Below are 25,478 nucleotides of genomic sequence, written 5' to 3'. Positions count from 1 at the left end.
ATCGCCTAAGCCAGGGACCACTTGTGGGGTCGGAAGGCTTGACTCAGCTGGTCTACCACCACATTTTCTGTCCCGGCAAGATACATGGCTCGTAGCTGCATGCCCTGAGACTGAGCCCATGACCAAATGTGAACCGCTTCCTAACACAGGAGGAAGGATCTCGTTCCTCCCTGCTTGTTGATATACCACATCGCCACTTGGTTGTTGGTCTGTATCAGGACTGCTTTGTTGGAAAGGCGATCTCTGAACACCCACAGCATGTAATGGATTGCTCGAAGTTTCAGGAATTTGATCTGGCACTGAGTTTCCTGAGCAGACCACAGACCCTACGTGTGGAGCCCTTCAACATGGGCGCCCCAACCCAGGGCAGACCCAGGAATGCACAACTTGGGGAAGACTGAAAAGGAGCCCCCCTGCTCCAAATTGGGCATAGTCTCCCAGCATGACAGGGAAGTCTGGAGAGGAGGAGCAATGCAGATGCGTACGCGGAGGTCCTGGATGGCCTGCTGCCATTGGGACTGCAAAATCTATTGAGTTCTGCACATGTGCAAGCGAGCCAAGGGAGTAACATGGATGGCTGGAATCATGTGATCCAGAAGTCTGAGCATGTGGCAGGCAGAGACCTGCCAGCTCAGGTGAACTTCTCCCACAAGAGATGCCAGAGCAAGCGCCCAATCGAGAGGAAGATAGGCCTTGCCCCAACCGGGCGTTGATAAAGCTCAACTGCAGCAATGGGATAAGATGGGACTTTGTGTAATTAATGACAAAACCCAAGGACTCCAACACCCGAATGGTCAAGCTCAGAGACTGAAATGCTCCCTCTTAGGTGGCACTCTTGACCAGCCAATCATCAAGTAGGGGAACATCTGCACCCCCAGTTGTCAGAGGTGGGCCCTCACTGCTGCCAGACACTTGGTGAAGGACCCGTAGAGCGGAGGCTAGGCTGAATGGCAACACCCTGTACTGGTAATGCCTCTCGCCCACGAGAACTGAAGATACTTCCTGTGAACAGGGAAGATCCCGATGTGGGTGTACGCATCTTTGAGATCGAGGGAGTAAAGCCAGTCCCCTCTTTGCAGGAGGAGAATCAGGTTGCCCAGAGAAACCATCTTGAACTTTTCTCTTCTTAGGAATTTGTTCAAGGCTCTCAGGTCCAAAATAGGGTGGAGTCCCCCTGTTCTCTTTGGAATCAGGAAGTAGTGAGAGTAGAATCCCCGCCCTTGCTGCCACAGTGGAATGGATTCGACTGTCCTGGCCATTATGAGGGCAGAGAGCTCTGTCAAGAGTATTTCCTGATGCGAGGACTGACCCAAGAGGGGCATGGGGGAGAGTCTGAGGGAACACCCAGGAAGTTCAACAGATACCCTCGATGAAAGATGGACAGAACCCATTGGTCCGAAGTAATACTGGGCCAGTGGTCCATGAAGAACCTCAGGAAGTGCGTCTGTGGTACGGTTGATTGACAAATGCTCCCTTACAACCAGACAAAACCCTGTAGCGTGGTTTGGCTGGGGTGCCATCTGAGGCCTGGGGGCTCACTGCTTTCTGGAGCAGCCCCTAGGACTCCCGCATTGTGAACAGGTACGAGAGGCAGGATGATATTTCCTCTAGCGATAAAAGAACCTCCTAAGACCCTGTCATGAGGACTTTCTGGCAGAGGACGGCGGATCTAACGTACTGACAGATGCTGAAGTGTCTCATGGTGATCCTTCAACTGAGCCACAGCATCCCTCACTTTATCACCGGTATAAGGTAGGTCCACGAGCTTCTCCTGGACCTTCGGCCCGAGATCAGAGGCTTGGAGCCACACCATCCTATGGGCACCAATGCCTGTGCCATCCTAGCAGTTGTTTCAAACACATCATAGGTGGAGGGAACCTTGTGTTTGCCACATTCTAGGCCTTGTTGGATGACCGCTGTTGTTGGGGTAGGCCTTAGATAACTCCTGAACCTGCTTCCAGAGATTCCAAGAATATTGAGTCATGTACAGCTGGTAGGAAGTTATACGGGCAATCAACATGGGGCCCTGAAATACCTTCCTACCCAGCGCATCCAGTGCCTTATGCTCCCTACCTGGAGGGGCAGAGACATGGGTACGGGAACTTCTTGCCTTTTTTAGGGTAGACCCTACCACTACTGATTGATGTGAGAGTTGCCGTCTTTAAAACCCTAAAGCCTGCTGAACCAAGTAAACAGCATCGGCCTTCATAGTCACTGGAGGCACTGAGAAGAGATGATCCCAAATCTGAAGGAGTAACTCCTTGAAGATCTCATGGATGGGAACAGCCATCACCTACTTTGGGGCATCGATAAACTTATGCTGGGCATCTTCCTCCGTCAGCAGATGAAACGGAATGGTTTCTGCCATGGCCTGGACAAATCCTGCAAAGGTAGGTCCTCAGGCGAGGACTGGTGTCACTCCTCCGGAGGGCAGATCCCGAATCGTCAGAGGTAGACTCAGAAGTGTCATCCCCCTAGAGGTCATACAGGGCGTCTTCCTCACTGGGATTACCCGGAGACACCTTTCGGCTTGGGCACAGAGGACCTGGTACCGGACTGGGCAACGTCGGCTGTGGAACCAAGGGCCTAGAAGGTGCCTTGGGCTGCAACGGGCCTTCCTCCTAGGAGGAATCCACGATGGGAATCATACCAGAGGAAGGAGGCAATGGTGGCTGCTGGGGCATCGACTGACTCCTGGGCACCAGCAGCGACTGTGTGGGGTGGGAAAAAAAAGAGGCTGAAGAGGGACCCCACATGGATAGTGGCATGCTGGGCTCCATCTGATGATGTCACCCATGTGTGAGGACTACCATCCTGCTTGTCCTAGGAGAATAAATGTAAAACTAGTAAGAGAAAATATTTGTTTACACAATGCATAATTAAGCTCTGGAATTCATTGTCACAGGATGTGGTGAAAGCTATTAGTGTAGCTGTGTTTAAAAAAGGTTTGGACAAGTTCCTGGAGGAAAAGTCCATTAGCCATTATTAAGGTAAAGCTGCAGAAATCCACTGCTGATTCTTGGGATAAGCAGTTTGGAATCTGTCTATTCCTTGGGATCCTGGCAGGTACTTGTGACCTGAATTGGCCACTGTTGGAACCAGGATACTGTGCTTGATGGACCTTTGGTCTGACCCAGTACGGCAAGTCTTATGTTTTAAATTTGCTTGAAAAAAGTTTTATTATGAATACTTGCTTCTTCAGCAATTTTCTTTTCAAATTCTGTCTTAGCTTTTCCTTATCAATGCTTTGCATCTAACTTGCCAGTGCTTATGCTGTTTCCTATTTTCTTCATTTGGATCCCTTTTCCATTTTTGGAAAAATGTTTTTTTTTTTGCTATAATAGCCTTTCTCATATCATTTTTAAACCATGCAGGCAGTCATTTGGCCTTCCTTTCTCCTTTTTTAATGCGTGGAATACAACTGGTCTGGGCTTCCAAGATGGTATTCTTGAACAGCATCCATGTGTGATATAAAGTCTTAAACTTTACAGTTGCTCCTTTCATTTTTTTTCCCTAGCATTCTCATAATTTCCCTTTTGAAAATTAAATGCTATTCCAGTAGATTTTCTTTATGTCCTCCCTCCAGTTATCAAATCAGTATTACCAAGTGGCCCCCAACATTATTACATCTCGCACCAAATCACGTGTTTCACTGAGGATTATATCTAAAATAATTCCCCATTTTGTCGATTCTTGTACCAGCTGCTCCATAAAGCAGTCATTTATTTCATCTAGAAATTTTACTTGCTTGGCATGTCCTGATGTGTCAAAGCCAAGGTAATTGAAATTACCCATTATTACTGTGTTGCTAATTTTGTTAACTTCCCTAATTTCTGTTAGCATTTCTTCATCTCTCTGTTCATTCTGCTCAGGTAGACGGTAGTACACCCCTACTGATACTCCTCTTCCAGGGACAATCTAAGGGAAGTTATCCTTAGCACTCATTCCCAGAAAGTTAACTCTTCCCCCCCCCCAAAAAAAAAAAAAAAGAATCCACACCTTGCGGAAAGAGAATGAACAGCTAGACAGGGTTTCCAGTCCTAAAGAGATTACAAATAAATTTATGGCCCCATTGAAGTGCAGCCTGCTTCCCGGGATGGGGTTACTTACATATCTATTCTTTGAAGCAATACACATTTATGCAATGATGTACATTCTAAAAAAGAACATAAGAACTTGCCATACTGGATCAGACCAAGGGTCCATCAAGCCCAGCATCCTGTTTCCAACAGTGGCCAATCCAGACTACAAGTACCTGTCAAGTATATCCCATGCTACTGATACCAGTAAGAGCAGTGTTTAATCCCTAAGCACAACTTGATTAATAGCAGTTAATGGACTTCTCCTCCAAGAACTTATCCAAACCTTTTTTAAACCCAGCTACACTAACTGCACTAACCACATCCTCTGGCAACAAATTCCAGAGTTTAATAGTGCGCTGAGTGAAAAAGAATTTTCTCTGATTAGTTTTAAATGTGTTACTTGCTAACTTCATGGAGTGCCCCCTAGTCGTCCTATTATCCAAAAGAATAAACAACCAATTCATATTTACCTATTCTGGACCTCTCATGATTTTAAAGACCTCTATCATATCCCCCCCTCCTCAGTTATCTCTTCTCTAAGCTGTCACCCTTCCCTGTAACTTCTCCAATGCAACTATATCTTTTTTGAGATGCAGCGACCAGAATTGTACACAGTACTCAAGGTGAGGTCTTCACCATGGAGCAATCAGAGGCATTATGACATTTTCCATTTTGTTAACCATTCCCTTCTTAATAATTCCTAACACTGTTTGCTTTTTTGACTGCTGCAGCACACTGAGCTGCCGATTTCAAAGTATTATCCACTATGATGCCTAGATCTTTTTCCTGGGTGGTAGCTCCTAATTGGAACGTAACATTGTATAACTACAGCATGGGTTATTTTTCCCTATATGCATCACCTTGCACTTGTCCACATTAAATTTCATCTGCCATTTGGATGCCCTATCTTCCAGTCTCGCAAGGTCCTCCTACAATTTATCACAATCCGCTTGTGATTTAATTGCTCTGAATAATTTTCTATCATCTGTAAATTTGATTACCTCACTCGTCGTATTTCTTTCCAGATCATTTATAAATATACTAGCCGTTAAGCCCGTAACAACGGGCTACATTAACATTTTTTTTTCGGTCCATTTCCTTACCCCTCCCCCTCATTTTCCCCTCCCCCCTCTCCCCTCACTCTCTCCTCTCTCCCCCTCCCCTCACTCTTTTCCCCCTCCCCCTCACTCTCTCCTCCCTCCCCCCAGTCACTCCCTCCTCCCTCAGCTCATTTACAACCCCTTCGGATGGCGCAGACGGAAGATCTCCGGGGGAGATCCCTCCCTCCCGCGCGCCGCTGCCGCTACTGCTCCTCGCCGCCGCCGCTACTGCTCCTCGCCATTTTTGTTACAGGCAAGCTCTGACCGACGTGCTGCCCGCGCATGCGTGGTAGAGTTGCTCTCTACTGCGCATTTGCGGCACGTTGGTCAAGCTTCATTTATCTAGTAGATTGAAAAGCACTGGTCCAAGTACAGACCCCTGAGGCTCTCCACTGTTTACTATTTTCCACTGAGAAAATTGACCATTTAATATATTTTTGATCACGAAAGGACATTGTAGATTAAACAATTTACTTTAATATTTCTAAGGTACCATTAATTTCAAGCAACTAAAATAAATATCCCAAAGCTATGATAAAAAATATAATGAGGGATGGAGAGGACAAAATAATAAAATTCTTTTGGACAGGGCTTAACTGGAAAAGTAGAAAACATATTTATGGTTTATAGAAAATGCAATTTAAAGGAGAAATGTCTCCTACTTTTGGAAGATTGTAATTAGATTTGAAACAGGCCAGTAGTCTTTACTATAGTAAGGGTATGCAACCTTTAAAGTGGTTTCTCTTAAATAAAATCTAATTGATTCTAGAAGAGTCAAAAGAAAGTTATCCATTTCACTCTTTTCATCAGTCCCTTATCAGCAACTGGGTGCTTTAGAAGTGATGTCCAAATGGTGGACACATGCATGATATGTAAAAGGGCAGAAGAAAGACAAAGATCAAGTCAGTTTATCAGTTCCATGTTAGTTCTTGTTTAGATGAAAAAAATGGTTTCAGAACTGTTTCAAAATTAAGTTACCTGGTGGATCTGCTATCTCACTATACCATAGGTGCTGTCCTAATTGCAGCAAATTTTATTTTTAATACAGGTAGGAAACATTGCTGCTTTAATAGGAATAAATATTTTTGACTATTTTCTCCCTCCCCTCTTCTCCTCACATGGCATGCTTAAGGGCACAGGGAACTATCATAGGTTCCAAGGCCTAGAGAAATCTGGCTATTATAGCCAATCAGCCATAGCCAATACTGCTAGAATAGCAGAAGCTACCTTCCCTCTAACACCTGGGATTAAGTACATTGCCTCTTGTGCACGTCTGAATGTAGCCAGCCCCAACAAAAAGACGATTTGAAGTGAAACAGAATGCTGCTCTGCAATATTAAAGCCGGAGACATGGGGCCAGGTGCATACTTTTCTGTTTTAATAGCTAAACTGAATCAAAATCTGAATTTACCTTTGATGAGGACATTGCTGTTGAACTTGATGGGGAAGCATCTCTTGAAGATTTCAAGGACTGAATAGATCTCTCCTTGCCTGCAGAATAAAAACATTAAATATGTATGTATTTTATAAATATTCTGGATTACCTATCCAGTCTTCAGGACCAGTTTGGCCAGTCTGGTTTTCAGGATATCCACACTGAATATGCATGATATGCAGCAGCACAAAATACATGCATATATTTCTCATATATTTTACTATGGATATGCTGAAAAACAGGCTGTCTGGGCAAGTACTGAGGACAGAGTTGAAAATCACTGATCTAGATGGTAAATGAGTTTAGATGTGGGTGATACTGGCTATGTTATCTTGTGACAATTGTCCAATCATCAAGCAGCTTCCTGGATAAATTTCACATGCTAGATAAACATCCTATCTTGCTTCTTTGCTGAACAATACCATTAGAAACTAGATTTCAATAGGAAAAAAAGAAAGTCACTTGTTTTGTGGATATTCATTTACATAAGAACTGTCCCACTGGGTCAGACCAAGTGAGTGCCCCAGGAATCTTTCCTGGAGCCAGTGCTTTTTAACTTGTTTATAACTGAACTGGAAAAGGAATGGGTGAAGTGATAAAATTTGCAGACAGCCCAAAATTATTCCAAGTTGGAAAATCAGATTGTGAAAAATTGCAGAACCTTGCGAGAATAGACGACTGGGCATCCAGATGGCAGGTGAAATTTAATATGGACAAATGCAAAATGATGCACATAGGGAAAAATAATCCAAACTGTAGTTACAAAATATTAGGTTCTCTACTAGGAGTCACCAACAATGGTAAATCTAGATCACAAGTACCTGGCAGAATCCTAAATAGTAAATAAATTCTCCAAATTGTTTTAAATGTGCCACTTAGTAAATTCATGGGGAGCTCCCTTGTCATTATTTTTTGAAAAATGAAACAACCGATTGGCATTTACCCCCTCTTCTCCACTCATGATTATATAAATCTCTATTATATCTCCTTTTCAGCCATCTCTTCTCCAGGCTGAAGAACCTTAAGCTATTTAGCCTTGAACATAGGGGAGCCATTCCATCACCTTCTGTACACCTTTTTTTAGTTTTGCTATATCTGTTTTGAGATGCAACGAGAAGAATTACACACACAATTTTAGATGCGGTCATGCCATGGAGCAATTCAGAAGTATTATGATATTCTGTTTTATTCTCAATGCCTTTTCTGTTTGCTTTTTTGATTGCCACCGGACACTGAGCTGAGGATTTTAACATATTATCCATGACAACGCCTAGATCCCTTTCCTAGGTGGTGACTCCTAGTATGGAACCTAATACTTCCTCCTCAGTGTCTTCATCAGGTTCCCGGGGTTCTTCAGTGGTGGAGGGCATTCCTGGCACCATCACCATTAGTGCAGGGTTGCCAGCCTTAAACACTACAAAGGAGTTGTGGCAGGGTATACTGTGTTCCCTCTTGCACCGCATCCGATGCCGCCAGTACGTGGACATAGCTCAATGGAGGGGTGAGAACTTGTGAAAGGGGTGCAAGGTGGCAGGAACTACTCACTAGCTCCAGGAGGGAAGCACGCAACATTAACAACTGGGTGCATTCCTATTTTCATCTGAAGACAGAGCAGATTCCCTTGCAGCATCTGGCAATGCGGTCCTACTTGTACAGTGCACATTCCACTTATGAGCGATTTGCTTGGCTAAACTACGATGAGCGATTCAGGAAAAGGATGGCTGACACTCCAAGCATGGGCACTCACAATGTAGAGTTGTGGCTCACTCATGTAACAGCTAGGAGCTCAGATGCACTGTCAGGCAACCCGCTCCTTTCGAGCCCAAGGGTGCTCAGCCCATGCTAGTGTTGAAGTCTGTTGGCACTTTAATAAAGGATATGTTTGGCACAGGGCTGCAAGTACAAATATATTTGCACCACCTGCACCTCAGGTCACCCCAGAACCAAATGAGCCAAAAAGGTCCCTGCTGGGAAAGGTAAATAGTATTTTCAGGAGGGCCTCAACCCCAGTCCAGTGGATGCATCTGGAGATGGGATTGAGGCTTTATCCAGTTTTGCGGGCCACTTCCACTTCTGCGACCCAGTATGCCCAAGTTGTGAGGGAAAAGCTGGCCATTGAGCTCAGTTTGGGTAGGCTAGTGGGCCCAGTCCCCCAGCCCCCTTTTGCCAGGATGGTCTTATCGCCCCTGGAGGTTGTGCCCTAGAAAGAACGAGGTAAATTTAGACTGATACACAACCTTTCTTACCCGACTGGTTGGGCAGTAAACGACTATCCCGCAGGAGGTCTGCACAGTGCAATACGCTTTGTTCAACAGTGCATTCGACCTCCTCAGAGGCTGTGAGGAGGGGGCCCTCATGGCGAAGGCTGATATACAGTCTTTCTTCCGACTCCTTTCTGTGCACCTAGACAGTTTCCCGTTGCTGGAGTTTATCTTTAAGGGTGCTTATTACTTTGAAAAGTTAATGGGTTGCACCATTTCATGCACTTAATTTGAAGCATTCAGCATCTTCCTGCATTGGGAGTTGTCTCGCTGCACGGATCTAACGAGCTTTGTTCATTACCTAGACAATTTTCTATTCTTCAGCACTTGCGATTCTCTGGCTTAGGCTGGGATCAGTTCAGCATCATTCAGAGAATGACGCATGAGCTTGGTGTCCTTCTGGTGGCAGATAAATTAGAGCCGACTAGGGTGCTTATATTCCTTTGCATGACTCCACCCAAATACTCCCTGTCAACAAGATACAGTAGCTGTCAACATTAATCCGCAGCGCTCGTCTAACTCATAAGGTGACCTTGGCATTTGCAGCGTCCCTCATCAAGAGCCTGGTGTTTGCCTGCAGGATAATTCCAATGGGCAGGCGTTTTTGAACAGGCTGATCTTAGCATCCATATAGTCTGTAAGAAGAATCAGTCTGAGGGTCACACACGCACTGTGTGAGGATCTGGGGATTTAGGAAAGATTCCTGGCCAATTTCAATGGCACAGTGGTATGGCTGCCTCCTCCGGTGCCTAGTTCCAACTTGGAACTCTTCTCAGATTCTTTTGGGGGGCTTGAGTTTTGGCCTGTATTGCCAAGATCCTGGTGCATGAAGACATGGCTGGAGAGCTGGATGACAGCAGGGATCACTTGAAATATCACCTTCTTGGAACAGTTTCCGGTGGTGTTGCTGCACATTTGGGGCTAGTGCCTGGCTAACTAGAGGGTGGTATTCTGATGTGATTACTGACCATCATGCAGATTATCAACTGGAAGTCTGCCAAATGCGTGCTGGTTTCTGAGTTGCTGAAGGTGATTGCAGCTAAACCTGGTGGTACGGGAAAGGCACATTCCTGGGCTGCACAATGAGATTGCTGATTGTCTTTCTCGTTGCAAGTTCAAAGATTTCTGAAGATTGGCACCAGATGCCGAGGAATCAGGTTCACCAGTGCTGGCATACTTCTGGACCACTTGAGTAAGGATGCAATTGACCTGCTGTGCCAATTGATTACACCATCCACCTGGCTGGTGAAGGGCTTCAACAAGGTAATGGCATTTCTAGATGCTATATACGAGCCGCAGGGTCCCGACCTATCGCAGAGGATAGCAGAGTACATAGTGTGAGCCCAGCCAGCAGTGTGGTACATCCTGAAGAACAGAGCAGGCGAATATGGCAGGCTATGCCTTCTTCACCAAAGCTCAAGGTTGTTCCAACCCAATCAGGGATTTTGTAGTTAGATGAGTCCTGGCGGGATGGGCGCCTGTCATGTCTCCTGACAGGCGCAGGTAAATTCTGCATGAACATGTCCTGGCATTATGGCATGTCTTGTCTTCAGGGGTGTCAAACCACTTCGAGCTAGAGCTGTTCCACACTGCCTTTTCCATCACATTCTTCATCGCTCTTAGAGTGAATGAGCTGGTGGCAGTGGTAAGCTGCAGGCATAACTGTTCTGTCCTCCTCATCGATGAGGACTCTATTAGTGACGGCAATCTGCTGCTGCTGTGGATAAGAAGGTCCAAGACAGACCCAACAGGGCGGGGCTCCATTGCCCTGGTGGCAGTCCTGGGATTGCCCAAATGCCTAGTAGCGAATGCCTTGTAGTAATCAAATCCATCGGTGTCCTCGGAGCCAATGAAGGCACCGGCATCGGTGGACCCATCGGCATCGGTACTACTACCGGCATCGATGATGGAGGCATCGGCGGAATCGCCGGAAGTGTTTGCTCCTTGAGAGCCTGGATGACCGCTTGTCTAGACAATTCCGGCTGTACAACTGGTGAAATCAGAGCAGTTGTAAGCAGTGGCGAAGGCTGCAACAAAATATCCTGTGCGGAGGTCTGAGGAGTGTTTGGAATCGATCGAGGTAAAGGCCCAGGCGAAGGGACTGGTATTTCCTGGTCCCGTGGCCGCTTCGCCATCGATTCGTCTTGGGACATTGATGTCGAGGATGATGGTCGATGATGTCGATGCTGATGTTTGGACTTTAGATGGTCTGCCGACTTAGTCGATAGTACTGACGATGGTGAAGACGGACGATCACCGGATCCGCCTGGACGCGGTTTTTTAATTAAGGCTCATTTAGTTGCTCCAGCCGGAGACGACCTCGACGATTTGGAAGGGGAAGGAATTAGTTGGAGCTGGAACAAATGTTCCATTTTTTCCTGCCTAGCCGTCCGCCCTTTTGCTGTCATCTCCGCACATTTGGGACATGTACCTACATCATGTTTTTCACCGAGGCAAAGGGCACATTCTAAATGTGGGTCGGTGATCGACATATTTCTATTGCAAACAGGGCACTTTTTGAAGCCCGTAGCCATTTTGTTACCGATGGCCATCGATGAATGTGAATTCGTGAGAAGAGAATTTGTGAAAAATGAGAAATCAAGACCGAGGTACTCACCAGCCGGTGAAAAAAAAAACCCCGAGAGACATCTATGAGAGAGAATATCGAAAAATATGACTTTCCAGTCAGAAAAGACTTCGTGAAGAACGCAACAGCTCCTGTCCTGCAATGTCTGAAGCAGCGTGGAAAAGTGAAGACTGAAGAGAGACACCTGTGGCAGAGAATATCATGGCATGCTGAGCATGCTCAGTGGCCTCTCAGGGCCAGTCAAAAGTTTCTAGAAACTTTGACAGAAAGATTTCCCGCGCTGGGCTCCGTTGGTGACGTCAACCATATGCGAGGACTAGCATCCTGCTTGTCCTGGGATAATGAGGTCTATATTTAGACACAGTTTGGATATCAAAGTTAGCGGGATAAACTTATCTGGCTAACTTTGAAGGCATATTCAACAGTGCAGTCACACGACTGAATATAGCCAGCTATCTTAGAATCTGATTCACTTAGGGGCGGATTTTAAAAGGAGCGCGAATAGCCTACTTTTGTTTGCGCTCCAGGCGCAAACAAAAGTACGCTGGATTTTAGTAGATACGTGCGGAGCCGCGCGTATCTGCTAAAAATAGCCTTGCGCGCGCCGAGCCGCACAGCCTACCCCCGTTCCCTCCGAGGCCGCTCCGAAATCGGAGCGGCCTCGGAGGGAACTTTCCTTTGCCCTCCCCTCACCTTCCCCTACCTAACCCACCCGCCCGGCCCTGTCTAAACCCCCCCTTACCTTTGTCGGGGGATTTACGCCTCCCGGAGGGAGGCGTAAATCCCCGCGCGTCAGCGGGCCTCCTGCGCGCCGGGACGCGACCTGGGGGCGGGTCCGGAGGGCGCGGCCACGCCCCTGGCCACGCCCCGGGCCGTAGCCACGCCCCGGGCCCGCCCCCGGAACGCTCCCGACACGCCCCGAAAACGCCACGCGGTTCGGGCCCGCCCCCGACACGCCCCCCCCCGAAAACCCCGGGACTTACGCGAGTCCCGGGGCTCTGCGCGCGCCGGTAGGCCTATGTAAAATAGGCTTACCGGCGCACAGGGCCCTGCTCGTGTAAATCCGCCCGGTTTTGGGTGGATTTATGCGAGCAGGGCTCTGAAAATCCGCCCCTAAGAGTTTTTCCCATAGACACAAAATGGGAGAAAAGTCTTACTCTGGCCCTTAATTAGTTAGCCAGTTAACTATAGCTGGCTAACTTTAGGACAGCTCTTTGACTCGACCAGATTTAGCTAGCTAAGTTATCCAGCTAACTCTAAATATCGGACTAAGCCAGGTAACTTAGCCGGCTAACTCAGCTCTTCCCAGTTATGCACCTGGACCACCCCCTAATTTATCTGGCTAAAATCGAGCCGCCTTACTTATTAGCCAGCTAGAATTAGCCAGATAAAGGTTGAATATAACCGGGTAAGCCATTTAGACAGATAACTATTATGTTATTTGTCTAAATGTCTTTTGAATATGGACCTCAAAGAGTCTAGGTATTTTTAAATAGATCATTTTTGGTTAATATGACCAACTTATGCCAAGTACCAGAAAATAATGGACAATAATAATAACTGCAAAATAAAAAAAAATCCTGCAAAACCCTTTATATTTTTTAAACTGTATTGATAAAACATTCAGACCATATGTTTTTGCAAAACAAATTCAGTTTCTACCCATATGCTGTTAAAAATGGAGAAGGACTTGCCTACAAACAGTGAAGGAAGGCGTTGGAAATGTATGCTAATCTAAATGTTTGATGAATACACAGGAGGGCTGTGAATGCTGATTAAGTGGTTGCACTCCCCCTGATGAAGCTGCTTGTGAGGTGAAACATCTAGGCCTATATGTTGGGGTGAAAAAACCTATCTAAATACCATCATTGTGGTAGAAGCTCTACCTATGACAACAGTGAGGTAGAAGATAGCCCTAGAAGACCGTGATTTTTGAAAACTTTGAAAAATGTTGTTGTCATGAGACTCTGGGACACTATATACCTGAAGAAGTTGTGATAAGATTAGCTTCTGGGGTAGATTTCCAAAGGGTTACGCGCGTAACCCCCGAAAACCTACCCCGGTGCGTCATCGGGGGCGTGGCTGCGGCCTCCAGACCAGTCCCCGGACCGAACCATGGCGTGCGGCGGCTGGCCCGGCGCGCGCAAGTTACACCTGCCTTGGGCAGGCGCGGCCTCGGAGGGAACAGAGGCAGGCTGCGCGCCGATCCCGGATTTTAATGGCTACGCGCGTATCTATTGAAATCCGGCGTACTTTTGTTTGCGCCTGGTGCGCGAACAAAAGTACGCGCGCGCTTAGTTTTATAAAATCTGCCCCTCTGTGATTGAATTTATTTGGAGAATTTATACCTTAGAAAAAGAGTTATTTGATTCAAAAATATTATAAGCAGAAGAGTGGGTTATTTCTTTGATATTAATCCATAGAAAATGGGTATTTAAAAAAATCTTTCAAATTTTTAATGTATTTTTATGGAAAGACATGTTCTTATTATGCTTGAATATTGTGTTATATATAATAAAAAGAAAAGATAATTTAAAAAGTTTTTCTGGGTTCCTACAATAGTGATGATATATGTGTAATCGGTGGGGACTGGTTGTTTAAATATTTTTTCTATCTATTTTGGATTTTTATATATATATATAAAAAGCAAAAATGCTAACCTTTTACAATAATTGATTTTGAAATTAGTTCAGCATTTACTAGCAATATAATTTTGACTATTTTTTTCTTTAAGTATTGATCCTGGACTTGAACTTAAAATTCAAATTTTAAAACATTTACAAAAAAATTACATATAGTTAACTAGTGCAACCCAGCAGAAAATGCTTAGTTGTCTGGCCAATGAGGCCAATTATGTTTCCCTTTGGCTCTGAATCCAAGAGCAGCTGAGCAACAGAGTGTTCTTTCTGGCAGAGAGTATGGGAAACAAACTCTCATATGCTTCTTGTGATGGATGAGGCCAAATCTTTGGTAACTAACATTGGACTGTATCGGGGATTATGCAAAAGTAGTATTAAAAGTCTGCAATTACTTCAGAACATGGCAGCTAGACTTTTGACTGCAAAAAAATATTTAATTATATTTCTCCTGTTTTGTGCAACATGCACTGGCTTCCCACTGAAGTGAGAAATAAATATAAAATTCTTTTTATGAGTTTTAAATGCTTGCTTAGGAGTATTCCTAAAAACTTGTTTGAGTGCCTGCAGTTACTCCCCTGCCAGATCCCTTAGGTCTTCTCAACAATTCTCTTAAGTTTTCCATCACTATCAGAGATGCATTTGATTGCCATTAACTGGCTGTCTTTAACTTACGGGGCTCCAATTATCCAGAATTCAAATCCCCAGGAATTTTTGATAAATTAACTCTACCAGTGGAGTTAACCATTTTTTAATTTAAATTTCTTATATGAATTTTTAAATGTTAACAAGTCATACAAACTTGACTAGAAATAGTACAAAGAGATCAGAATATATACATGGGTTCTTCTTAGTGTTTGGGAAATTGCCAGGTTCATGTGGCCTGGTTTTGGCCTCTGTTGGAAACAGGATGCTGGGCTTGATGGACCCTTGGTCTGACCCAGCATGGCAATTTGTTATGTTCTTATATACAATCAAGATAATACTTTAAAGGAAATAAAAAGATCTCTAGTGCTTTGTCAGATCCCAAAATTTAGGAAATACAATACACAAAAAAAAAAAAAAGAAATTATTACAAAAGGAAATCAGTTGAAGCTTAAAGGAGAGAATCTTCAAATAATTATTTAGCGTCTTGAAGTCATGGAAACTATTGACTAGTTGTTAAGGGTGCAGATTCCTGTCTGCATCTATCGTTAAGAAAGACATTTAAATGGGAAGGGTAAAAAAAAGACATCTAAACACTCTCAGGCCGATAAAGTAAAGGGCGGCCGTGGTTACCCTGCTTCTAACCCACTTTCTACTCACAATTTGGCCGTGTTAGCCCAACCCGCGATTCACTATCCCTTTTAACCCATCCTTACCGCTTCTTTAAATCAACGGGTACCCCTTTCCGCCCGCGGCATGTATATGAGATGTAAACGATCGGATTAGCTATTCCCCCCCATTCAGTAACGCGCGCCCCGACTATCGACTTTTTAACCTGCAGTTTAGCCATGCGTTTAACCTGCTAATTTACCACCTACCCCTACCCCTGCGTTAGAGGCAGGGGTAGGGGTAGGTGGTAAAACACATGGACGGCCGTGCGTGACGTACGCCGTGACGTCATGCACGCGCGTTCGTGTGCTTTCGTTGGCTTGAGCACCCGTTAATTTGGGCGCTCTAGCCAGCAAAGCGCATGACGTCACGGCGTACGCTTTGCTGGCTAGAGCGCCCAAATTGACGGGCGTTCAAGCCAATGAAAGCACATGAACGCGCGTGCATGACGTCACGGCATACGTCACGTGTGTGGGGCAGTTGCCAGCATCTCTCGTTGCTTTGGCAAGGAGTCAGTGTAAAGGAAAGCACTGCAGAGGGTTAGCTCCTAGTTTTTTTTTTGTTTTTCTTGCTTGTTTCTGTTATTGTTGTATCTTCCTCAGTTCTCTGCCTGTGGATACTATTATCTTGAATATTTCTGGACTGTATATGCTAGTAGGGATTTAAATTAAAGTGTTTCTTCAATGGTATTTCATCTGGAGTCATGCTCCCTGTTCCATGCGCAGGTCACCAGAGGCAGGCAGAGCTCCGGAGTCTCAATGCGTGGATGACACGATGGTGCAAGGAAGAGGGATTCAGTTTTGTTAGGAACTAGGGAACCTTTTGGGGAAGGGGGAGTCTTTTCCGAAGGGATGGGCTCCACCTTAACCAGGGTGGAACCAGACTGCTGGCGCTAACCTTTAAAAAGGAGATAGAGCAGCTTTTAAACTAGAACAAAGGGGAAAGCCGACAGTCGCCCAGCAGCGCATGGTTCGGAGAGAGGTAACTTCAAAGGATACTAATGATGCATCAGAATTAGGGCATCCCGACAGTGAGGTTCCAATAATTAGAAAAGCAGTCCAAGTGCCTGTAACTAAAAACTCACCTGAGCTAAAAAATTCAAACTTATCCCTATCAATTAAAAAGCAGAATGATAATACAAACAAAAAACAAACTTTGAAATGTTTGTATGCTAATGCCAGAAGTCTAAGAAGTAAGATGGGAGAATTAGAATGTATAGCAGTGAATGAGGACAGACTTAATTGGCATCTCAGAGACATGGTGGAAAGTGGATAACCAATGGGACAGTGCTGTACCGGGGTACAAATTATATCGCAATGACAGAGAGGAGCACTCGGGAGGAGGTGTGGGGCTTTATGTCCGGGATGGCATAGAGTCCAACAGGATAAACATCCTGCATGAGACTAAATACATAATTGAGTAGAAATCTCTTGTGTGTCAGGGAAGACTATAGTGATAGGGGTATACTACCGTCCCCCTGGTCAAGATGGTGAGACAGACAGTGAAATGCTAAGAGAAATTAGGGAAGCTAACCAAATTGGTAGTGCAGTAATAATGGGAGACTTCAATTACCCCAATATTGACTGGGTAAATGTATCATCGGGTCACGCTAGAGAGATAAGGTTCCTGGATGGAATAAATGATAGCTTTATGGAGCAATTGGTTCAGGAACCAATGAGAGAGGGAGCAATTTTAGATCTAATTCTCAGTGGAGCACAGGACTTGGTGAGAGAGGTAACGATGGTGGGGCCGCTTGGCAATAGTGATCATAATATGATCAAATTTGATTTCATGACTGGAAGAGGAACAGTGTGCAAATCCACAGCTCTCGTGCTAAACTTCCAAAAGGGAAACTTTGATAAAATGAGAAAAACTGTTAGAATAAAACTGAAAGGAGCAGCTACAAAAGTAAAAAATGTCCAAGATGCGTGGTCATTGTTAAAAAAATACCATCCTAGAAGCACAGTCCAGATGTATTCCACACATTAAGAAAGGTGGAAAAGAAGGCAAAACGATTACCGGCATGGTTAAAAGGGGAGGTGAAAGAAGCTATTTTAGCCAAAAGATCTTCATTCAAAAATTGGAAGAAGGATCCAACAGAAGAAAATAGGATAAAGCATAAACATTGGCAAGTTAAATGTAAAACATCGATAAGACAGGCTAAGAGAGAATTTGAAAAGAAGTTGGCTGTAGAGGCAAAAACTCACAGTAAAAACTTTTTTAAATATATCCGAAGCAGAAAGCCTGTGAGAGAGTCAGTTGGACCGTTAGATGATCGAGGGGTTAAAGGGGCACTTAGAGAAGATAAGGCCATCGCGGAAAGATTAAATGATTTCTTTGCTTCGGTGTTTACTGAAGAGGATGTTGGGGAGGTACCCGTAATGGAGAAGGTTTTCATGGGTAAAGATTCAGATGGACTGAATCAAATCACGGTGAACCTAGAAGATGTGGTAGGCTTGATTGACAAACTGAAGAGTAGTAAATCACCTGGACCGGATGGTATACACCCCAGAGTTCTGAAGGAACTAAAAAATGAAATTTCAGACCTATTAGTAAAAATTTGTAACTTATCATTAAAATCATCCATTGTACCTGAAGACTGGAGGATAGCAAATGTAACCCCAATATTTAAAAAGGGCTCCAGAGGCGATCCGGGAAACTACAGACCGGTTAGCCTGACTTCAGTGCCAGGAAAAATAGTGGAAAGTATTCTAAACATCAAAATCACAGAACATATAGAAAGACATGGTTTAATGGAACAAAGTCAGCATGGCTTTACCCAGGGCAAGTCTTGCCTCACAAATCTGCTTCACTTTTTTGAAGGAGTTAATAAACATGTGGATATAGGTGAACCGGTAGATATAGTATACCTGGATTTTCAGATGGCGTTTGATAAAGTTCCTCATGAGAGGCTTCTAGGAAAAGTAAAAAGTCATGGGATAGGTGGCGATGTCCTTTCGTGGATTGCAAACTGGCTAAAATATAGGAAACAGAGAGTAGGATTAAATGGACAATTTTCTCAGTGGAAGGGAGTGAACAGTGGAGTGCCTCAGGGATCTGTATTGGGACCCTTACTTTTCAATATATTTATAAATGATCTGGAAAGAAATACGATGAGTGAGATAATGAAATTTGCAGATGACACAAAATTGTTCAGAGTAGTTAAATCACAAGCAGATTGTGATAAATTGCAGGAAGACCTTGTGAGACTGGAAAATTGGGCATCCAAATGGCAGATGAAATTTAATGTGGATAAGTGCAAGGTGATGCATATAGGGAAAAATAACCCATGCTGTAATTACACAATGTTGGGTTCCATATTAGATGCTACAACCCAAGAAAGAGAACTAGGTGTCATAGTGGAAAACACATTGAAATAGTCGGTTCAGTTTGCTGCGGCAGTCAAAAAAGCAAACAGAATGTTGGGAATTATTAGAAAGGGAATGGTGAATAAAACGGAAAATGTCATAATGCCTCTGTATCGCTCCATGGTGAGACCGCACCTTGAATACTGTGTACAATTCTGGTCGCCGCATCTCAAAAAAGATATAATTGCGATGGAGAAGGTACAGAGAAGGGCTACCAAAATGATAAGGAGAATGGAACAACTTCCCTACGAGGAAAGACTAAAGAGGTTAGGACTTTTCAGCTTGGAGAAGAGACGACTGAGGGGGGATATGATAGAGGTGTTTAAAATCATGAGAGGTCTAGAACGGGTAGATGTGAATCGGTTATTTACTCTTTCGGATAGTAGAAAGACTAGGGGGCTCTCCATGAAGTTAGCATGGGGCACATTTAAAACTAATCGGAGAAAGTTCTTTTTTACTCAACGCACAATTAAACTCTGGAATTTGTTACCAGAGGATGTGGTCAGTGCAGTTAGTATAGCTGTGTTTAAAAAAGGATTGGATAAGTTCTTGGAGGAGAAGTCCATTACCTGCTATTAAGTTCACTTAGAGAATAGCCACTGACATTAGCAATGGTAACATGGAATAGACTTAGTTTTTGGGTACTTGCCAGGTTCTTATGGCATGGATTGGCCACTGTTGGAAACAGGATGCTGGGCTTGATGGACCCTTGGTCTGACCCAGTATGGCATTTTCTTATGTTCTTATGTCATAATTTGCCTCATTGGTTATGCTTGAGAAATCTGCCTGGATCTTCAGACTATTCCTATTCCTTAATTGTCATCAATTTGACTCAGATCTTTGCTGGACTCTTTCTTTGCTAAAAGACTTTCTGGTAAGTCCTGCTAGCTCCGATACCCAAGGGCCAAACCTGCGGGGGGAACGTGGGCTACTAAAGTGAAGTTATTGCCTGATCTATAAGTATTGTCTGCCTCCCGGTTGTAGGTAATTCTAAGGTCTTGGTATTCCAGCACAATATGCAGAATTTAGTGACATTTCCCTTCCTTTCCTGTCTGCTTTTTCTGTAATTTCTTCAAACTGAATAGCAAAATGATGATTGTTGAATACCTTCACAATTGCTTTGCAGTTGGCCAATATCGTATTCACGTATATGATGTTATTTGCCAGATGACTCAACCCAAGAGGAAGACAACCAAATAGTATTAAATGAGGATAATTTGCCTTTAATAAGTGCCATGCAGCTTTCATGGTACTCTCATTCGGGCCGATACAGTAAAAATTGCGGGAGAGCGGCAAGCGATACAGTAAAGTCCTCTCCAATTAAGGAGCGGATTGGGAGGGAACTTTCCTAACCCCCTACCTAGTCTTCTTCTCTCTTCCCCTCTCCTCCCCGACCCCTAAACCTACCCTCTCGTAACTTTTTTGTTTTAGAACTTACCTGCTCCTCCGAGCAGGAGTAAGTTCTGTACGCCTCTGGCTGCCGGAGTGCACTTCCCCAGGACAAAGTCTAATGGCTGCTGCCCTGGTCGTTCCCTCCCCCCCCCCCCCCCCTTCAAGGAGCTCAGCACTTCAGCGCATATCAAGAGATACACATGTGGCCGGGCTGCTTTTAAAATGTGCTTGGCACGCGCACGGCCTGACTACGCTCATATTGCTCGGTTTTTGTGTGTGCTGGGCTTTGAAAATTTTGCTAAAAGGAATGCTGTGTATCATGAAATTATGGTATTTCAAAAAGACAAGGCAGGGGAAATTTTCCATTGCTAAAATATTTATTTATTTATTTAGAAACTTTTATATACCGGTATTAGTGGGGACATCATACCGGTTCACATATTAACTGAAAGCTTGGAAAATACATTTCAACAGGGAGAGTGTAAAACTGGGCGGGGGGTTAACCAAAAGGCAGTAGGAAGAATAGAAAAACAAGAAGTCATAACAAGAAAATAACAATTTACAATTTACAATGATTATCTCCTTAATATAAGGTTCAAATGAATTCCAGATTCATTTGAACCAATCTACTGTAGGTGAATTCTAAGGGTTTACCCATCGTAAATATAATCGAAGAAACAATGAAACTGGCTAATATGTATGTTGAAATAATCAAACAACTCCTAAACCAAATGGAACTGGTAATAAACATTGATAAAACTGAATTCTTACACCTAGAATGAAAAAATATACACCCTACACAACCTACAATCGCAATCAAAAATAATCAAACCGTAGAGTTAGCAATAAAAGTACGGAATCTAGGGGTAATAATTGACCCTGAGCTTAACATAAAACAACATTTCACAGAAATGAAAAGAAGGTTACGCCAAACTAATGGTCCTTAGAAGACAAACCCCTGCTAACACTGAATAATTTTCGCACAGTCCTACAGGCAATGATATTTGCGAGCACAGACTACTGTAACTCTCTGCTATTAGGCCTACCTCAAGTTACTATTAGACCATTCCAAATATTGCAAAATTCCGCTGCTAGAATTTTGACAGGCAAACAGAAAAGAGACCACATCACAGGTACACTTGCTGAACTACACTGGCTTCCAATTGAACAAAGAATACAATACAAAGGATTGTGTATAATTCATAAACTAATCCATGATGAAAAGGCCGACTGGCTTAACACAGCACTGCGCGTACATGTACCACACAGAAACCTTAGATCTGCTTATAAAGCTCTACTAACTATTCCTTCTGTTAAATCAGCACGGCTCACTCAGGTAAGGGAGAGAGCACTATCGCTGGCTGGACCTGTTCTATGGAACTCCATGTCACTCGAAATAAGGCTGAAGAGAAATTTGAAACTATTTAAAACTAGTCTGAAAACCTGGCTTTTTAAACAAGCTTTTTATACAGACAAACAGAAGGAGGAAAACAATTGAAAGATAATGACGCACCAAGTAATCGGTTTGTTCCTCTAATATCTCCAATTGCATATTAATGCTAGATTTGAACCACTTGACAGTTTTTCAACAGACATATAAGCCTTAATTAACACACAGTCTTTTCATATTAAATATGTTACCGTACTATGTTGGCACATGAATAATTTGTAATCTATACCAAATATAGTTTTTTTCTTATTGTGCCTTTCTGTAAACCGTTGTGAGGGTGAATTAACTTAACGACGGTATAGAAGAGTTTTAAAATAAATAAATAAAATAAATATATTTTTAAATGCATTCTTCCATCTGTTGGTTCAGGGCTCTAGAAGTGCTGTTATGTCTAACTGTATGCTCTATAATTTGATACATCTGACAAAATATTGCATATGAATTTAAGGTGCATACTACACAATTTACACCAGTTTGCATAAACCAGCAATATATGTGAACCAAATGTTTTTCAATTAAACAATGCGAGTCTGAAAATTATCAGACCCAGCCCCAAACTTCCCCCCACCCCACCACTAATCCTACATGGAAAAGTGAATCATAATCAACTTGGGTTTCTTTTAGCAAGAGCCTTAGGTAACTATTTTGTGTTAATAGTCTAAGATAAATTAGGTTCTAGTGAAAGTTAGATGTCAAACAACCTCTTACACTGAATGCTATGAAAAGATTTCTTAGAAATTGATTTAAGACAGCATGTTTATTTACCATAAACAGTGTTTTCCACAGAGAGCAAATTAATTAGCTATTACATGTGGGTAATGTCATTCGGTAGCACCAAACGGACTTCTCTCTCCAAGCTGTAGAGCTTTGAGCTCTACTGAGCATGTATGGGAATTCCAGGCTGGGCGCTGTGTTATGAACCTCCTCAGTCAATAACAGAGCTAAATTTAGCTGTGCAGTCAACTCTCCAGGGAGGTGGGTGGGTATTCCATGGCTAATTCATCCTATTTGGCTGATCCCAGGACTGTCCCGCGGTCCCCGGGACCCTCTGAAGCACTGCTGCTTTTTGCAGCAGCAGGAATACTGCCACCATGATGACTCTGGCTCCCCATAGGAGCATGGGTACAGGGCGCCCCTGTTCTTAAGGGCAGCGCAGTGGGAACCTCAGAGGATGACACTGCCTGTTGATGTCATGCAACTGGGTATTTAAACTCCAGCCATGAAATAAACAATATCTCAGCAATAGGTCATCCTACCCCCTGGTAATGTTGTTAGTTCTTCTTTGCCTTATCTCTACAGCCTGCCCTGCCTTGTCTCATCCACTCCTGCCTGTCTTCCAGCCTTCCCTGCTGTGTCAGTCCCTTTTGTCTCCTCCCTGTCTTCATTACGGACTGACCTCTAGATCTGATTCCTTGTCTGGAAACTGACTATTTTTGCTTTCTGTCTGCCTCTGACATTTGCCTGGCCCTGGACCATTGTCATCACCGTTCTCTGAGAGACCCTCGCCTGTCCTGCCTGCCATGCCTGCCCCTGGAACCCAAGAGATCAGCCTGCAAGGAAAGGGGCTCATAAAGGTGAAGCCCTAGACCAGTGTCCATCCAGACAACCTCCACCAGCAGTCGGTGTGGGCCTACGGAGTTCACACCATAGGCTGCATCAACCACATCACAGCAGCAAGGGTCCATCCCTGTTACACAAACCGGTATTTGCCGTCATTAACAGGCTGAATTAGTCATTACATGGGGGGAGTCCCAAGTTGAGGGTTGCAGTGAAGCGATTACTTAATAAGCAACCAAGACTCCACAGTGGAGAGTAGACTACGATGAAAACAGATCTCACAAAACTGCTTGTCCAAACCTATTGTTGGTCTTTGAGATGTTATCAAGAAAGTAAAGAGATGTGAATATGTAGACTGAAGACATATGGTCATGCCTACAGAATGGAGACTCGCTTCTTGAGAACTTACCGTGAACAGCCAATCATCTAGGTATAGGAAAACTTGAACCCCTGGCAATGGAAGTGCACTGCTACTACAAGACATTTGGGGAGCAGAAGAGAGGCCAAATGGAAGGACTTTGTGTATTGGTAGTGAGACAAATCCATTTGGAATTTCAGGTAATGCCAATGGGCTGGGTGGATTGGAACATGAGGAGACGCATCCTTGAGGTTTAGGATACCTATGCAGTCACCTTGTTTCATGAATGGAAGAATTGTGCTGAAGGAAATTATTTTCAATTTCTCCCTTAGCATGTGCTTGTTGAGGAGCTGCAGATCCAGGATTGGTCATAATCCCCCCAAATTCTTGCTATGAGGAAATATCTGGAGTAGAAACCTTATTTATGTTGCGATGCAGGCAGGATTTCCACTGCCTGATGCTTGAGAAGAGAATGCACCTTCAGATGGATCTGTGTGAGATGAAAAGGATCCTGACAGGGTAGCGAATAGTATGAAAGAGGTGGAGTCAAGCTGCACAATGCTGAGGACCCAAGAGTCCTTGGTTAATAGTATAAAAAACTGGGCCCTGGTTTAGGCTGAGCCTGCTGCATGGTTTTTGGCTGACAGTCTCCCTGTTGTCTGGATCTGGCCAGAAGTTGTTTTTGAAGCTGTGATGGAAGAGGCGGAAGCTGGGACTGCTGCAAAGGATGATACAGTCGTTGGTTAAAGTAAGGACACTTATAAGGATAGTATGGACATCGTGACAGAGCAAATTGCTCTGGTGCCAGGGAGAGAAACTATCCAACTACATTTTGGTAATTTATCTGTGAGACCTTTTTCTTGGAGCTTCTCTCCAAAGAGGTTCTCTCCTAAGCATGGGAGGTCCACTAGTTTTTCATAGACATCCTCTCTGATGAAACTGGCTCGTAGCCACACCATACATCATGCTTCAATAGAGGCTGCCGAGGCACGTGAAGCAGAATTAAAGTATTCATAGACAGACTGGAGCAGGTGTCACACCATTTCCTCTGCATCCCATAAAGGCTGAGGAAAAGTATTTTGATCTGAATAAAGCAAGTTTGCTTACCGTAAATGGTGTTTCGGTAGATAGCAGGATGAATTAGCCCTGCTGTCATGGGATCTGTCAATCAGGCCTGGGAGGCAGAGCTTTACCAAGCAGAGATTAGATTTTAGCTCTCTGCGGCTAAAATGTGTACTTTCCTGCGCATGTGTTCCCACGCAGGAAAGTAACGGATTCTCCTCAGTCTGTGATTAAGCTGTGTAGTTGAAAAGATGGCGACTGCCAGGGAGGTGGGTGGGTCAGCATGGCTAATTCATCCTGCTATCTACGGAAACACCGTTTACGGTAAGCAAACTTGCTTTTTCCCATTGATAGCAGGGCTGAATTAGCCATGCTGTCATGAGAGTCCCAAGCTCCTGATCATGTTGTTTATGATATATACTAGCCGTTAAGCCCGTAACAACGGGCTACATTAAAATAAAAAAATTTCAGTCCATTTCCTTCCCCCTCCCCTCTATTCTCCCTCCCACCTCCCCCCTCTAGTCTCCCTCCCTCTCTCCTCCCCCTCCCCTCAGTTACTCCCTCCTCCATCCCCCTCCTCCCCTCAGTCACCCCCTCCTCCCTCCCCTCAGTCACCCCCTCCCCTCAGTCACTCTCTCCCTCCCTCCCCCCTCCCCTCAGTCACTCCCCCTCTCTCAGCTCATTCACAACACCTTCGGATGGCACAAACGGAAGATCTCTGGGGGAGGTCCCTCCCACCCTCGCGGCGCCACTACCACTCCTCGTCGCCGCCATGTTTTCAAAGAGCTGACGCTCTGCTCTGACAGACGTGTTCGCCCGCACATGCGCAGTAGAGCTGCTCTCTACTGCGCATTTGCGGCACGTCGGTCAATGTTG

General features: G+C 44.3%; 1 protein-coding gene across 11 annotated transcripts in view; it reads right to left on the bottom strand.

Moving 5' to 3' along the window:
• The window catches only part of PPHLN1 (periphilin 1), a 340,184-nt gene that overhangs the window by 114,884 nt on the left and 199,822 nt on the right, over positions 1–25,478 (bottom strand). For all 11 annotated transcript variants that reach the window (XR_003858726.1, XM_029616785.1, XM_029616780.1 and 8 more), the window contains one exon: positions 6,594–6,673. Coding sequence is in view for 10 of the 11 variants with exons in the window: in XM_029616785.1 (XP_029472645.1) it covers positions 6,594–6,673 (80 nt within the window). In the remaining variant the exon portion in view is untranslated. The remainder of the gene's footprint in view (positions 1–6,593; positions 6,674–25,478) is intronic.

Source organism: Rhinatrema bivittatum, chromosome 9, assembly GCF_901001135.1.
Source record: "Rhinatrema bivittatum chromosome 9, aRhiBiv1.1, whole genome shotgun sequence".
NCBI lineage: Eukaryota > Metazoa > Chordata > Amphibia > Gymnophiona > Rhinatrematidae > Rhinatrema > Rhinatrema bivittatum.
The sequence above is the reverse complement of the archived record's forward strand: the minus strand, read 5'-3'. Positions and strand labels throughout refer to the sequence as shown.